The 17,949-nt window shown below is 36.5% G+C and overlaps 1 protein-coding gene across 6 annotated transcripts in view; it reads left to right on the top strand.

Annotated features, from left to right (window-relative positions):
- The window catches only part of AKAP6 (A-kinase anchoring protein 6), a 493,633-nt gene that overhangs the window by 385,109 nt on the left and 90,575 nt on the right, over nucleotides 1-17,949 (top strand). For all 6 annotated transcript variants that reach the window (XM_025919741.2, XM_086709961.1, XM_086709963.1 and 3 more), the window contains 2 exons: nucleotides 9,906-10,052; nucleotides 13,113-13,337. In XM_025919741.2, coding sequence (XP_025775526.1) covers nucleotides 9,906-10,052; nucleotides 13,113-13,337 — 372 coding nt within the window. The remainder of the gene's footprint in view (nucleotides 1-9,905; nucleotides 10,053-13,112; nucleotides 13,338-17,949) is intronic.

The following is a 17,949-nucleotide window of genomic DNA, read 5'->3' as shown; positions in this document are numbered from 1 at the left end:
CTTTTTAAAGTAGAGAACTTTCAATTTTATTTTCTAGGCCAATCCTCATTTAATGCCCTATTGTCTCATAAAATTTCCCAACCAGATAGACTTCTGGTCTCTGTTTGAATACCTGTGGTAAGTGGAAACTCACTGTTGCCCAGGCTTCATTTCTACTTACTCTTTAGCCTCTGAGCCCATTCCTGATCTCTGAGATCAGATGAAAGAAATGAATATTTTCTATTGAAAGCCCTCTAAATTTTCCAAGTCTGCTAACATGTCCTTCCCGCTCTTCTGTCATCTTCAATTCTTCCTTACTCCTTGGCTGAATTATCTTCAGCTCCTTCAACAGCCTGCTCCTTGGAGAAGTGTTAATATTCTGCCTTCCTTGAATGTTCTCCTTTGGACATTTTATACATTGTCTAAGTCTCCCTTGGAAAATGGAACCCAACCAGAACCAGGACTGCAGGTTTGGGCTTAGTAAATCATAGTCGAGCTGATTTGTTACTTTTCTTATTTATAACCCTGTGATTGTTTCAGTCCAGCTCCAAATCATATTTCCTTTTTTATATTTACCTTCCACTATCCGTTGACTCATTGAACCTAATGACAATGAAGCCTATTAACTTCTATTGTGTGTACAGTTTTTGTATTTTTTTTTTATCAGGGAGAGATTATGAACTCAGACTTGACATTGATCTTATCTCCTACTTAGATTTAATCTACTATGCCAGCATATTGTGTTCCCTTTAGAGTATAGTATCGTCATAAATAGACACTGTGAAGCAGTTGCCTACGCATTCAGATCCAACTCAAAGATATAGTTTGGCCTGTAGGTGTTAAAAACTTTTAATTCAACATATAAAAGTTAGGAGATTTCACATAAAAATATATATTTCTATCTGCTCTTAAATACATATACCTGTCCATATAGAAGCCATATTGAAGCCATATTCTCACATGTGAACAGTTGGCAAAGCTGACTAGCGGCTACCCCTTTTAGAGGAAACTTGTATTCTCCTATCCTCCACAATCCACACTACTTCTTCCAATTGCCCCTTCACTGGGATCAAATGTTAGTAATCATCACATTTTTGCATTGTTTTTCCTTTAGTAGAGAAAACACTTCTCTTTTTCCAAGACACTGGCAGTAGTTAGAATATGAAAGAAAATGACTTAGCTCAGCTCAACTACTTTAGTTAGTTGCCAGCTAGTAGGCTATTGGAGCTGGCCAGTACTGGCTCAAGAGAGCTGATTGTTAAATATTCAGGAGTTTTGCTAGCAGTAGCAACTTTTGGTAGTTTGAAATCTGCCATGGTGGGAGTATATACACCAGGGAAATCAGCAAGCACCATAAATCAGGGCTTCCCCCACACCCCCAGAGAGCTGGGTTACTAGTATACCACCACCTGTAGATATTTGAATTTCTGATCTCTGACATAAGATATTTATTATTATTTATTGGTCACTGAGATTAGTGTAATCAGCCAATCAAATCAACATTGCCATATATGTATTTTACTCATATGTGTCATTAATAAAAAAATATTGAATAAGATGACCAAAAAACAACCTGTGGTATAACCTATCCATTAAACAGTGATCATTGCATATGGTTGTTCAACAGGTTCTCAGGAAAACTCCTTGTACTTCTGTGCCTCTAAATGATTGCATCCTTCTGCTCCCTTTATGCTTATGAAAATCTAATAGAAGCACATACACCTGATACAGGAATTCACATCCTTGCTGTAGGGATTTAAGTCATTAGATTTTGGGTGTATGTTCTTAGCAATCTAATTATGTTTAAAATCTGGTTAGTAGTGTAGTAAATAACTGGTATTGCTACAAAATTGCATTGAGAAGGTAATAGGATTGAATTTCTACACAAGTTGACAGTCAATTAAAATTTCCATATATCCAATGAGTTAGCCAGTTCTTGGCCGGGGAGCTAGAACAAATGCCTTCCTCCTAAGCCGATCACTTCAAAACAGGCAAAATTTTATAATACAGTCAAATCAAGACTCAATGCCTCAACTAAAATGTGAGTTTGGCTTATCAAATACAGATCAAAAGCAAGCGATAGACTGGAGAGCACCCACGATATTTCTTCCTTAAATTCCTCTATTTTTTATTGTCACTGGAGGAAAAATAACACATTAAAACCTCCTTACTGAATTACTGTCCTAAACCAATAGATCCATGGGGCTTGTTCAGCTAAAAACCACAACAGACTTTGTAATGCAGTGATGTAATCTTGGCTTTGTGTCATTTATATTCAACCTAAAAAAAACAATTTTCTTGAATAGACAGGCTGACAACAATATTGTTCGGTGTGGGTTTTTATTTGGATTCTTTCCAAATGGTTCACATGCCTTCACAGTAACACATCATGCTTGCTTACGTTTTTTGCCTGAATTCCAAAGTTTGCCCCTTTTACTAGCTTTCTATTTTTCTTTTAAGGTCTCAGTTATGTTTGTAAAACTAACCAGCTCCACCACAAAATTAGGATGTATCTTGCAGAGTGCATTCATTTTACTTTTTGCATATTTTTCCTGAGGTCATGTCAAGGTTAGTTTGAATTCCATCCTACATTAAGACTTCTTTCACAGCTATTTAGCTCGGCAGCCTACTCCCCGCTGGGGTCTGCCCCTTGGGCACGTCAAAGCTTCAGACCTGACAAATCACACACAGATGAAGCTGTACAGTTTTTTAAACAGTTCATCAGTAACTTTTCTTTATCTTTTTCACTATCCTCCTTCATATTGAGATTTTTTTTTCCCTCTGAATTACCATTTAAGGAATCTTAAATTCTATGTGGAACAGTTTGTTTTCCATCGGAATTACAAACTGGCAATATCATTTATTTTCTAGTAAATCATACTAATAGCCTCCTAGTCACCAAGAATACAGACTGAAAGATGTGTAGACCGTTTCTGACTAGTATAAGTGTAATTCCACTATTAAAATCTATTTGTAGCAGGAAGCTTAGTTTTAGATCGGTGGCTACATCTACCCGAATCAGGAAAAAAAAAAAAGTCAACCATAGAAATGCATCGAGTTTATGACATATTATGGGTTGAGCCTGGAAATGTTTCTCAAATGGTTAGTAATATGCCCTTATCAGTATTTTAGCAAACTGTAAAACTAATGGTGCAACTCCATTTCCTGTTTAATTGATGAAGTTAAAATGCTTGGTTGCTAATGAGTGTATTAGCAAACAATGTCCCCTCTACAGGCTTAAGTAGATCAGGATTTTTTTTTAAAGCAGCTTACAGTCCTTATTTTTATATAATGAAAAAAGTTGGCTGCCACAGAATTGCTAGATCAACTGAAGAAACGGTGTAATTATTGTTGTGTAGTCACTTTGGCAATGTCAAACGGCCAGATTATAGTTTTCTAGTTCTCACACTAGAAAATAGTTATTTTCTTTTACAAACCATAGGCTTTTCATTACATTTTCATTCAGGACAAACAATACCTGAAGATCTTAACTGCAGACTAAGCAGAAAACTTAGAAGTGCGAAGAAAAAATAATATCTGAATGATTCTCCTCTCCTCAGTCCTCTTTTACAGTTAGCTCAGTATAAAAGTACCCAGCAAAGGGGTCTATAAAGGTTGCTTGGTTGAAACTAATTAAAGACAGGTCTAAATAGAAAAAGAAAAGAAAAAGGGATCAAAGGAATTACATTAGGTGTCAGGACGCTGTTTGGGGAGATTTATTTAGAATTTTGTAATTATATTACAGGAAAAAGCTAAATTCTAAAAATGCCCATTTTTGCCCTAATTCCATATTTGCGTTATTTTTGCAATAAGATACGTGTCAACAGGCAAACATCTTGAAGAAATCATTTCGGCGTTGGCGCATTAACACATTATGGTGAAAAGAGAGGCTTGTGCTTTTCACGCAGCGCATTTCAGTCTTCAATTAATGTGAAAGCACTACAATGCCTATGCAACTTCTCTTGCCTAGTGGTGCACCATTTATCATTGCAGTTTTACATTGACCTTGACACCCACTTCATTAGAATAAAGATTGTCTACCATTTAGGTTACATTGTTCCTCTGCACAGAGACCCCATGCAAATTTCTGTTCAGATAGAAGAGCTGCGAGGCTGTCAGAGGTCATCTGCATTAAATGATTGCAGCTATTTTCCAACTGCTTCTTTTCATTCTACTCAATTCAGGCTAGGAGGATCAATCAAGTCCTCTGCCTGAAACAGTGGGACTGCTGGGAATATAACTGTTTTTGGTAGTAGTAGATATGCCCTAAACAGTATTAAATATTTAATATAAACTCATTAAAGGCCATGCAAAGGCTTCAGAAAGATATCAGATTTATAGAGAAATGTAAGGGACTAGAGAACCTTTAAAAGATAAATAGAAGGAGAATCAATTTTATAATTTTAGAGAGTAAGATTACAATAGTTCTTAAACTTAGTAAATCTTTTCAATGGAGACTTTTTTCTCACCCTTGACATGGGCAGGGAAGGGAGAAGACAGGCAGGCTTGGTGTTCTTAGGCAGTATTTTACAGGAAATCAGAATGAAAAGTTTTCAGTTCTTGGTGTTTTTAGTTTTGTTCTATAACAATGAATACCGCTCTGGGTATTTATTTTCAAAGGCTTAGGTATTTGTTATGTAAAAGAAATGATTGGAGAAATAAGTTGCCAGGTTTCCTACTTAAGTTTTCTGAGTGATATAATTGGAATTAAATTATTAATGGGAGATACTTTAAAAAAGATTGTTTTATGATCTTCTATTAGGGAATTTGCAATTCATTTTAATATTTGTAGTTTGATTTATATTAAAGATAATGCAATCTATGTCCAATTAACAATACATGGCCAATGTAATGTGATTTCCAGATCATGCAAATGGAATAAGCTAGAAGAGGGGGTAAAACTCAATTCTTAACCTCAGATGTAATTTGCTGTGCGAGTTCTGGCAATTTTAAATGACATTGCACTTTTTAATTTTTCCAAAGGCTCAGCAGCAAATTTATCCCAATCAAGAAAGCCTATTATTAATTTACAAGGACAATTGTAGGAGTCTTTATAATTTCTCTGTGCAATTATTCGCCATAAATTGCTAATGGTAAAATACAAAGAGTTTGTAAGAAATAACGACTCTTATTTGTCGTGGGCTCGAGCCGCCTTCTTCATTCTCGAACATCTTCCCAAAGTGTTGGTGAAATTGGCTCAATGTGAAACATCACATGCGTCATGAGATGCTGGGCACTGGTGTTCTGGAAAAGGGGGCAACACCAGAGGTGCTGCAGAGACGACACTGGCCTCTAGCAGATTCCAGCATGCGGGGGCATGTACAGCTGAGCTGTGGACCCTGGACTTTCATATAAAAAGACTCTTTGTTCACCACTGAATGGCATTAGGCATGGACTTGCCGAGGGGCCACCATGAAGTCTCGCATGAGGAGGGCAAACACTAGCCAGAAAACACAATGTGGGAGTCATGGACAGACACATCTCTGCATTTTTGTGCAAAAATGCCTATTTTCCACATATAGTTTTGCTGGTAGTTTGGTGTTTTGGTGTGTTCCTACCATAGGCTTTCTTGTTAAAAGACTAAAATACATTCCCCACCCCCCCCCCCACTGTATTTTCTCTATCTGTTGTGTGTTTACAGGAAAGGAGATTATGCTGGATATACAGGTGTTTGTGGTATTACTTGGCACTTGGAAAGATATTCAAATTTGTTATTCTAATGACTAGATCATTTTCCTTGCTTAAAGTTTAACTCTTCCTAATATAAAGTCACATCAAGCCCAGTTAAAATATGGTATAGGTTGTAAATACTTAAACCCCGAAGACACAGAATCAGACAGCCCTGTTCTAATAATCAAGAAAATTCTTTGGTTTAATTCTTGTGCTTCTCGTAGCCAAAACTTCACTCTCTGCTCAGCAATGTCTGGTCTCTTTTCAGCATAACCAACAGAAGCACCATACAAAAGTCTTACAATGGATGTCTTAATCTCTCTGTGTGCTTTTAGAGCATTATTTTGAATTCCATCATGCTGCCTTTTTTCTTTCCTCTTCTGAAGTTTTATTACAACAGCAGAATTCCCAGGGAGCTTTGGGGGCAAGGTTCACATAATATAGCCCTGAAGTTTTGCTTAGGTGGAATCCATCCCCCAATCCTGGCCATCTTTTGATGATCTTTCTATTTCAAAAAGATTCACTGGGTAGAATCTTATAGCATTAGCTGTATGTAGTTTATTTTCTATTTTTTTTATTTACTAGACAGTGAGTATCTACAACCCTTTTATGATGCTTTCTTTCTCTGACCTCACCGTGACAAGGCATCTTGTTCTTTAACATTGAGGGAGGCAGAAAAATGCTGGAGTTTCTCAATGTGTGCCTTCTATACCAGTTTCAAAATGGCTTATTCTTCTGGTTTCCATGGTGACAATTAACACTGTTTCAAGGCATTGTTCCAGTCTCCATTTAGGCAGAATTTTTGGTGTGATTTTTAACAAAAAAAAAAAAAAAAAAAGATTTTAGGAGGGAAAAGAGCCTTTAGCATAACTGTCAAAAAAGTTATCTCAATCAAGTCTTTATGCATTTCTAATTATATTTACTTCAGAAATCCCTATTTTACTGGCTTTGTTTTATAATTCAATTTTAGCGTTTGTACTTTTAAAAAGAAAGGACTGAGTGAGAATTTCTGAAAACTTCCTTAATTTTTAGTGACAACAGCAAGCTAACATTGGTGGTTATTTTTAACTCCGTTTTTAAAGTTTTCTTCGTATACCTTCTGTACACGTAGGAATGGCATTTAGGATAGAAGTGGCCTGCGTTTTTAATTTAGATCATTCACGTATCTATTAGGAGGCTTCATTAGTCAAAATTGAATTGGCCAAGCAAATACACTTAATAATGTAAATATGCCCTTTCAATAGAGTATATTTTATTTTTGACTAGACAGAGAGGCCCACAGCAGGTGCTGTGGGGAAATTAAATACTGGATGCTTATTTACCTTAGCACTCAAGAAAAGCCATCTGACTTTAACTTCGTTAATCTCATTTTTGGCTATTGAAGAGTAGTCTCTATCATAATATCCCAGGCTATAGGACACAATGGGGCAGCCTCTGCTCACTTACTGCTGTGGGTGAAATGAATATGAAGATTAAATTATCTTCTCACCACAGGATAAAGTAGCCCTAGTCGCTAGGATGACTGATAGAGCAGGCCGTTGATTCTCCCCGTCTGATGCTTCTGAAAAGATGTTGGAGAGAGAAGAGCAAAATGTCCTGAGCATCAACAAAAACAACGTTTGCATTATTATATACGTATACTGCTTGAGGTCTGAAATCATATCAGATTCAACCTTCAGAGTGCCTCAAAAATAAGAACAAATATTTTTGCCTTAAATTACATGACATTCTAGTATCTTTCAGGTACATACCAACACACCTAATAATTTGCTGGATCATCTTAGCTTTTATAGTTTGAAGGCATTGTCCATCAATCACATCTTTAATCAAGCTCTTTATACAGTAGGTTACGTGGGGACAAGACCAGGGAGAGTACATAAAGACAAGTTTTTTTAATGTAATAACCATTTATTAGAGGTTGCTGTGACTACTTGTACCACATTTCATAGAGAAAATTATTTTATTATGTCTAAAATTAAATTAATTGCTTTTTATATTTTTATTATTATAAGACTATTATTTTTATGGGCCAAATCTAAACTGTTCTCTTTCTTGACTGATCTGCTATGTGGGAGCCATTAAAAGTTGGGATAAAGAGAGGGGATGAGATTGTCACAAGTGACAGTGATAACTGGTTGAGGCTGCTCCCAGGTGGCACAGCCGGAGGACTCCCTCTGTCAGGGCACGTGGCAAAAGCAAAAGATGAATAGGACTCGTCTGCCTGCCCGAAATGCTGGTTTCCCCAATATTATGTCAAAGAAGTCTTACCAAATTAATTATGTAAATCTTTGTCGGCAGCATCATCTTTAGATGGGAATCTGATTACATAAAGCAGATTGCCCTCTCCTCAATCATCACTCTGATAAATAAAACACTATCTGGGTTTCTGGAATACTTGTTGAGTGTTTGGTCCAGAAAACTCGAGTGGCCAGTGTGTTTTTTAAGTATTGGAGTAACATGATCCTGGTAATTGCCTGCCATTAGAAAATGCAATCAGAATCTCCCACCTATCACAGGTCAAATTCTGGAAGAGTTCTCAAACAACCCTTGATTTTTTTCGTTATGCATATTCATGTAATTTTGGATACTTTGACACCCTGATCAACATTCATTAATACTATGAAATGCTTTAAATCACCTCATTTAAAACATTTTGTTCTGTGATCCACAAATGACTAACATTTGGAGAAGTTTACATAATACAAATGATGTGCATGCTTAGCGTAAATGAAAGATTAAAATAAGAAACTAAAAGTATGCAAACATATGCACGTAAATGCTGAGGATCTATTACCCAAAACAAGGATTTCACACCTTCTTTTCCTTTAAGCTGCTTCCAATCGTATTTTAGTTTGGGATCATATACAATATCATGGTTTAAAGGTGAATAACATGCTTGGGCAGGTTTTGAACTTGCTGATTTGCTGATTTGCCCAGACAAAAGCTTTTCTTTTTTTTTAAAAATTTTTTTTTTTCAACGTTTATTTATTTTTGGGACAGGGAGAGACAGAGCATGAACGGGGGAGGGTCAGAGAGAGAGGGAGACACAGAATCGGAAACAGGCTCCAGGCTCTGAGCCATCAGCCCAGAGCCCGACGCGGGGCTCGAACTCACAGACCGCGAGATCATGACCTGGCTGAAGTCGGACGCTTAACCGACTGCGCCACCCAGGCGCCCCGACAAAAGCTTTTCTTATTAGATCTGTTAAGGTGCTCCTCTTAGCTTGGTTAGAGCAATGGAGCAGTGCTACCAAGAACCTTAGTGCCCCAACTTTTATGGCTCAAAGAAAAAAAAATGGGGATTGCCATTATACTTTGACAATGTGCTGAAGTTGTAAAATATGTGTAGTATTTTAACTAGAATCTAGTTTTCAACTCAGAGGTGTTTTTTGTGTGTAGTACCTTTTAAAAATATAGACACAGTCATTTATAGCTATTCATAATACAAGACTTTCTAACTATGAAGTTATCCAAATAGAGTTATTTGAAGAGAGTCACTATAGTAACTGCCATATTAAATGGCATTTACATTATCTCTAGCAAAACATCTTTTAGCAGAGACTCACTTGGCAGTTTGTTACAATACAATGTATATTGGGGGAGAGGGGACTGTAATCAATTGTGATGTTTGGGGACATTTTACAATAATCAATAAAGAAACATAGATTTGTAACCATTTCAAAGCTCTGGTTTGCTTTTTTCTCTATATAAGTACCTCTTCTTCAAGCCCATGCAATTTTTAAGTAAAAGAAAATGGGGAAAAAAGGGTTAACTGAGAACTCTGGAGACTTACAGAATAAGGAGGAAGTTTACACAATCTTTAGGGAACATTTTATTTGTACCACCCTGTACCATGAGTCCTTTGTGGGGCAGACATGAGGGATGGGCAGCGCTCTGGAGCCAAATGTTGACCCAAATTAACTGTAACAGTAAATTTTCCTAGACCAGGTATTTTCCTACTTGGAATATTCTAAATTAAAGACCCAATGTTTGTGTAAACTTTACTTTAATGTGACATAAATTTTAGTCAACTAAATGGAATACCTTGGATGTTTATGTATGTGTGAGTAATATATACTTTAACTGTTTTCAGCAATATTGCTCAACGACTCAAGGTACTTAGGTTTAGCCTTCCCATACATTTTATTGGAAACAAAAACTTTTAACCCTCATGAGCGTCACTAACTCTGTGCTCAAAGATTTGCAGAGAACACCTGTCTCCCTAATGATAGCTTTCCTTCTCTCTTCTCGTTTTAGAGATACAGTGTGGAAATGTCCATCAGGGACCTGAAAAAGACGGAGCTGCTTAGTAAGGTTGAAGCTTTGAAGAAAGGTGGCGTTTTACTACCAAATGATCTCCTTGAAAAAGTGGATTCAATTAATGAAAAATGGGAACTGCTTGGGGTATTTGCATTTTTATTACTGTTTGTAGGTTATGTGTACATTTTTTGTGTAGTGAAGTACTCTATCTGTCTGATTTCTAATTTGAAGCACAAATATCTCTCTCTTTCAATTCACTACCTACATTTCAAACAAGCTATTTATGCTATTATGAGGAAAAAACACTGCTTTTCCTTTTCTGTGGGATTTTTTTTTTACACTGAGCTTGTCTCCTCTCAGATTTTAATAATTTTGGTTCTTTAATACATACAAAAGTAAGTAAAATATGCCATGTATTATGGGTATGCACCAAGTGAACTATAATACAGTATATCTGATATACACTGACTGTCATGCTTGAATGAATGTTAATAGAATTTACTCTGAAGGTACATGTTAGAGACATCCACTGTGTAACTATTTACTGTACCCTTCAGATGAAAAGGGGAGTTGTCACTACAGCTTTCAAGTGACACTAAAGCCACCAAAACAAAGATGCAAATCTGACCCAAATCTGAATTGCAGAATGAAATCGGCCTCTGTTTTGTGCCTCAATTTCCAGCTCACTTTTAACAAAAGCCAAAAAAAAAAAAAGTTTCATGTAATTCATTTCACGCAATGATGGGCTGGGTCTCAGCCAAAGCCTGAGATGCAAGAATCTGGCAAAAAGGCAATATAGAGATTCTGTTACCCAGAGACCTGGATGGCACTGTGCACGAGACAGTACTGTCCTTTTGTTGGAAGACAGCTGAGAGAGAGAGGTTAGACTGTATTTTTTCATCAACTTCTCTCCTAAATTGCCTTCACTTCAAATCAAGGGTAAGCTAAATTTGTCAATTACTTAAATGATTAATTATAACAGCAAAGTATGGGTGGTGTCAGTTATGGAGCATAATTTTGCATGCCTTCCATTTCCTGCCTCTTTTTTTTTAATTTTAAAGAAATAATACTCCAAAAATATTTTGAATAAAAAGCTCTCCGTGTACCTTGATGACTTGGAGGATTGCCAGTGTTCAGTTTATGCCATACTTAATCTAGGTGATTAAAAAAACTGCAAGTTTAAATCCTTGCTTTCTCATCTAAATTCACTAGGCTCTACACTTGTGCAAAGTAACTTAAAACATGGAAAGTTTTTACTCTGACCTACTGTTACATTACTTTTTAATAGTAATTAATGGCTTCCACCTTATAATATGGTGATTTAAGTTGGAACCTACTAACTTGTACAGAATTCATTGATCTCCTGCAGGAGAAATGTGGTTAGCGTACGACATTTTTAAAGGGTTGTTTTACTGAAGAGATGAGAACAGCAATTTTATGTGTTTGATAGAAAGAGCTGTAGTTTAATATATCTGTTTCTAATTTGATAAATAACTAAACACAATCTTTTTTGAAAATTGTTTGATGGCACGTATATTGCTTCCTCAACAAAAATTTTAAATCAACATAATATTAAAGAAACAGAATATTTAGCTATCCTTCATGAGTCAGATACCCGAAAAACGGTTGCCATTTTGACAAAAATACCATTTGAATACAATATGCAGAGTTTTGTCATGATTTAGGGGCAGAGAAGGGCGGGGGGAAGATTTTTAACAAAACCTGTGCTGCAGTAACACCACCAGGCATACCGCTTTAATTGGCATGATTACATTTTAATTGGCATGAAAAAAATTTAAAGACAAGGATTTTAACTTCTAACAATAGTAAAATAGAGGGATATGGTTTTTAATATTACTTTCATCTAAGGTGAACAGTGTGGAATGGAAATACATTAGAATGAAATGTCAGTGGTGCGTACAGTTTAATCTGTGAAATTTTGTCCCCTGTGCTGCATATTACTCTGTCTCAATTGCATATTAAACAACCCTATCAAGGCAGGCATTGGCATCTGCTGTGCTGACACAAATTGTGAATTAAATGAAATTGATGTCCTCTGTCGTATATTTATGAAGACGGACCATTCTCTGAAGTATTCTGTTTATGAAGAATTTATGATTGCAAACTGTTCCAGAACAAAAAAGTGGCAATAAATTCTTTTTTGTGACCCTACCCTCCAAGGGCATTGATTTCACCTCCTGCTGCTACTTTTGTTACAGCATAAAAACAATAGCTAAATCTGGATTCCACTGAGGGTCTTCAAATTATCAATATTTGCACCATGAAAATACAAGGGTGTTGCCAAGAAAGGCTGTTTTTCTGTTATGATCTCCTAAAGATACTATTTACAGAACACCACACAGAAAATGAATGTTTGTTGACTTAATTTTATTTGTGTTTTAAGCTTATTTTTGTAGGTTTAATTCATCATTATAGATTAACTCCTACTGATTCTCCAGAGTGTTTTCCATTAAAAAAAAAAAAAAAAAAAAAAGCCCTCCCAACTGCACATTCATGCCATAGTGGTTAATCTAAGAAGGCTTCTAGCATAGTGGATTGGGGCTTATTTTGACACATATATAAGAAAATCTAGCAACCAGAAATGCAAAGTGGTTAAGTGTGGGGTTGAACGATTTCCAAGTCAGGTAAAATGTGCCAACAGCACCGAGGAGGCTACCCCTTCTGAACAGCCCTCAGTCATATATGGTTTGGGGAATTATACTTTATGAAACAAAACAAAACAAAACAAAAGGAATTTAATTCTCCATGCATAATCTACTCCTGGCCTCTTTAGTATATTGATTAAACTCAGACTTCTCTCTCCTGAAAATGTTATGCAGACACTAGTTTACTGTAAACTCCCATCATGAGAATTCAAATGAATTTTCATCAGTGTCCATGGTGAACTTTTCCTTCCTGTTAAAGGAAATTATAAGTGAATGAGGTCTTCTTAAGCCTCTGGTGGTGGTCAGAACAACACACATGGCTCAAGAATTCGAAAATCCTAAATGGAACAATGAGCTAATCTGAACTGAATGTCAGTTGTGAAGTAGCAGGTGCAGCCGGACACCTTCCAGGTGGCTCTTGTTACCAGCCAAACTGTGATATGTTTTTGGTACCTGAGCTAATCTATGTTTTTGTTTTTTTTGTTGTTGTTGTTGGTGTGTTTTTGTTTTTGTTTTTGTTTTTAATCCGATGCCTTAGAAAACCCTAGGACAGAAGATCCAGGACACAATGGCAGGGCACAGTGGGTCTGGTCCACGTGACCTGCTCTCTCCCGAAAGCGGAAGCCTGGTAAGGCAGCTGGAGGTCAGGATCAAAGAACTGAAAGGGTGGCTAAGAGATACAGAGCTTTTCATCTTCAATTCCTGTCTGAGACAAGAAAAGGAAGGAACAATGAATGCTGAGAAACAACTGCAATACTTTAAGGTAATAAAAAAACAATCCAAGTTGATAAAAAGCTTTCTTTATGGGAGGGATGAAATATTTATCAAGTACATAAAGTATTATACCCATGTATCTATGTATCACTGTGCACTCAAATGTTTCCTTGAATTTATAGACACCCTCCACGTTTCTTGTACGCCAACGTCTGTGTGTGTATAAAGATGAACATTAAGCATATCAAATACACATTGTATGGGGGGGGGGAGTCTCTGCTGCTTGTGTGTTTTGTGCAGTGCCTGTGGAGGGAGGGCTTTGATAAATTAAAAGCAGACCAGCAAACACTAAAGATTCCTGAGGACTTTGAAAGGCAGACCTAAATGTTCCATAAATAATGTGGCTAAAAATACTTCCATGAAGTGATATGATAAAAGCACATGATTTAATTGAATACCATTAATGCTAACAAAAAGAAACATAATTTTTACATGTGAGAGTATCAATTATTTATGGAGGGAAGAAATAAAGTAAGAGGTTCCTACATTACAGGCATATTCCACCATAGAAAAATGCCAACCTTAGCAACACAGCTGTGTGTGTGTTCACTGGACGTCCACGAAAAAGCATGTACCTCATTTGTGTCCATGGTTTATGCACCATCTATTCAAAAGCAGTTTAAAATTCAAATATTTTCTTGTATTGCCTATGCTAGTCTATTCCCTTTGAATCTTCCTGTAAGTGCAGTGATTATTTAGGCTCTGGCTGTTATCAGTCTGAGGCTCTGGGGTTACAGGATATGAACTTGGTGCCAAGAAACCTTCTGGCATAAATAGTCTCAAAGAGGAGAAAGGAGAAAACCAAGAAGGAGAGAACTTCTTAGGACCAAGGAATTGTCCCTTTTCGATGCTTTCCAGGACCAGGTTTTATTCACTCCCAGCCCCTGCCCCCACTGCCATCCCCTTGCAGCCCTGCAGTCTTCCAACTGTCCATCGTAGAATTGAGTCACATGATGGCTCCCTTTCCGTCTGCCACATAAGCAGGCTTATGTTGCTTACTTGCATAGCCTTAGAGGAGGAGCTGTCAAAGGTAAGGCCACAATACTTCCCAATAAACTGTCTGCATTACACACCTACAAATTGCTTTGGTTGAAAACCTTCTCTTCTGCCGCTGAACTGACAAGACCAAACTGGAAATGAAATGAAAGCCTCTTTCCAAGGCAAATAGGTTTTACTCTCTAAACTCTAATGTCCAGAAGATTTGTTATTTCATCTCTACTTGTCTTGCCCTAACCCCCATCGCAGGGAGATGGAGCCTTCTGGTATTTCCCTGTGTTACTTGAACATAGCATGCACCTTATAAAGCATCCTGGTCATTAGTAGGCTGGATGTTGTGAAATATATTTTTTCTCCACAGTGTCTATGTCACAGCATTAATGAACCAGTTAATGACCCCAGCCAGCTGTGTGACCTTGGTCATGTTCCTTATGTTATCCCTTGGTGCCTCAATTTCTTCATCTAAAATATGGGATGCTGATAGTATTTATCTCACACAGTTATGAGTTTATATAAATTATTACTTCTGCTTTTTGTGTAATGGTACATTTAAAGGCCAGAAATCTCTTAATATTATAAACCCAAAAATGTTATACAATAATTGGAAATAAAAACAGGAAGTTTGTTATTACAATTATTTATATACCTACACCATATCTTATAGATATTTATAAACAACTCCCCCTCCCATGTTTGTTGTTATTATTATAAATGTAAGAGTGAGCTGTTCTGCATTCATTTTGCTGACGCTTCCAAAAGACATTAGCTTTATGCTTTAGCTTTGTATAGTGTCATGATTTTCAGCTATCCTAGTAACAAATTTAAGAGAGTTTAAGAAACAAAGGAGAAACAGTGAGAGAGAAAAATCTCTAGACTTCCAGATCAGTAGATAATTCCTAGGTGTCCTAGTCATTTGCTAATACTTTGTAGCCACTAGGGAAATATTCACTACATCTGAATCACTATTTACCATGTGCATTTTAGTGCCTGAAAATAATCCTAGGATTTTTATTTCAAAAGTGCCAGAGACTATCATATGCTCTTTGCTGTTTTATTTGTTTTCCTCAAAGATTGTTTTTTCTTAGGGCATTTTTATATTTTCAGTGTTGCTAGTCATCAAACTAATTGCTTTTGTACCCCATTCTTACATATTTAGCTGGTTTTAAAGTAGGTATAGACATTTTTCTATCCTGCCCCTCCCACAAAAGGTAAGACTTTGATGATAATGTTCATCTCTCTATCTGATTTTCTAGCCCTATTCCATCCCCTGCCCTCCTCACCTTAGATAATCATGAACCCCATATTCTTTGTGCCCTTGCTTTCCTTTGATAGGAAAGAATATTTTTTTATTTTATTTGTTTTTAACTTTATTAAAAAGTAATCATGCTGTGTATTATCTTTTAGGTTTCTTTTTTCATTTAATATTGTAATGACAGGATTCATTCATGTCATTGAGTATGGCTATAATTCATTTATTTTGATATTTGTATGATATTCCATTGTGAATATATACCTGTATCTAATTTAATGCTAATAGCAGCCTGTGAAGTTGGTATAGCATCTTGATTTTGCAGGTATGGAAATGGCCAGTTGAAGGTTAAGTTTTGTATGTCTAAGGCCAGAATGAGTGGTGGAATTAGGGTTTTTTTTTTCTTTTGTTTTCTAAACAAATTTTAAGTTTTTTATTTATTTTAAGAGAGAGAGAGAGAGCAAGCAGGGGAGGGGCAGAAAGAGGGGGAAAAGGAGAGAATCCCAAGCAAGCTCTGCACTATCAGCATCGAGTCCTACGTGGGGCTTAATTAAACTCAGGAACCATGAGATCATGACCTGAGCAGAAACCAAGAGTCAGATGCTTAACCAGCTGAGCCACCCAGACACCCCTAGAATTAGGTTTAAATCTAGGGCTGTCTGACTCTAAAGTCTATTCTCTGAACTACTATGCAAAATTGATATTTATTGATATTTACTGAATTCCCTTCAATGCTGGATGACTCAGAGAGAAGAACAGAACAGAACTAAATGTCACTATTGCTTTGCGGTTGGTTTATCAGTCACAATCTTCAGCAACTGGGCCAGAATAGCAAATAGTTTTGGCTATTGAAGATCTTGGGAGGTGAAAGTATTTGTGTTTTTATTTTACAGTTTTATACTATATCAGTATAGACCTTTATTTTTGTCATGTGTCACTTTTTAAATTGAAACTTTCAAAATTTTTGAGATTATGGAGTCTTGATAATTCTCTATAACCTGAAACTTGAGTCCCTTCTAAAGTTTTGACCTTGAGGAATTTGATCAGATGAGCTAAGTGGATCTAGCATGATGGCACTTCTTTTTTGTTTTTTAAGAAAGCTTTATGTCTGTCTGTTGGAATAAATGTCTTTCCTAGCCAGAATTTTAAATATTTCTGAGCTGTTTACTCTTTAGTGCTTAGTGTATGATTAATCAAGTGTTCTGTATATTATCACGTTCATTGGAAGAATCAAACCAAATGTTTGTAATATAATAATAATGTAACATAATGTTTATAACCTGTCAAAATCATAATTGATAATAAGCATATGCAGAATAAAAACTTTTTACTTACCACAAATCCAAAGAACAGATACCCTCTGCCTTTTTACGTGATAAAATTTCTCAGATAGGAGTTATTAAAGAATCTTTATGTGTGGAACTCTTTGCCACAATTTGCCTCTTCTTGTGGGTTCCCAAATGTCTACTGCTGTCATTGGTCACATGGAAGACAGGATTTATCCACAGGATATAGCTTTATGATTCTCCATTCTCTATAATCTCAGGCTTTTAATGGAACAAATTCCTTTATATGACACCCAGAGTAATGATAGATAAGCCACAGTGCACTACCCAGGAGAACGGGTAGGAGGGTGCTGCATATGAAAAGGAAAACCTGTCCCTTTGTAGACAGAACTGTTTCCTTCTTTGAGTTTGGTCTGGGATGAGAGAAAGGATCAGGATCTTAAGTTTTCAGAAAAAGGGAAAAAGCAATTGTGGAATGTATTCTTTTTCTTTAAGGCAGTAAGTGTGATAAATGTGGGATTAGACACAAGGTGAAATTCTACCTAAGAAAGAAAGAGTCAAAGCCCAGCATGGGGAGATACATGAAGATGTGAACCTGAGACCCTTGGGACAGAAATGCAAAATTGTCAAGGAGTGAACACACCATTACAATAAAATGTGGAAGGCACGTCAGAGATTTCATGAGGTCAGCTGGCAAAGGGCCCCTTAGAGCTGTTTGCATGCAGTTTTAATGCCATTGGCTGGAAAGCACTACTTTTTAATGATGGCCCTTCAAAGAGAAAATAATTACCTAATCATATGTTTATTGTATTCCATAACTAAATTCATTATTCTAAAGACTCAAATTGGGGAGAAATTATTCATTACCAGCCAGAGGAGGCTGCAGCACTGGACTGGGCCCAGAATCAGCCTGGGAAGGACAAGTTTAGAGTTGCCAAGAGGCTCTGTCATCAAGAAGGTGAATGAATGAGTGGAATAGATTTGGTAAGCTTGGCAATGATTAATGGCCCAAATTTGCTTAGCAATTTAAGTTTGACCAAGCACTTTTATGCAAGCTATTATACTTAAAC

Source organism: Puma concolor, chromosome B3 (assembly GCF_028749965.1).
Source record: "Puma concolor isolate L17-30 chromosome B3, mPumCon1.1.hap2, whole genome shotgun sequence".
In the NCBI taxonomy this organism is placed as follows: domain Eukaryota; kingdom Metazoa; phylum Chordata; class Mammalia; order Carnivora; family Felidae; genus Puma; species Puma concolor.
The sequence above is the reverse complement of the archived record's forward strand: the minus strand, read 5'-3'. Positions and strand labels throughout refer to the sequence as shown.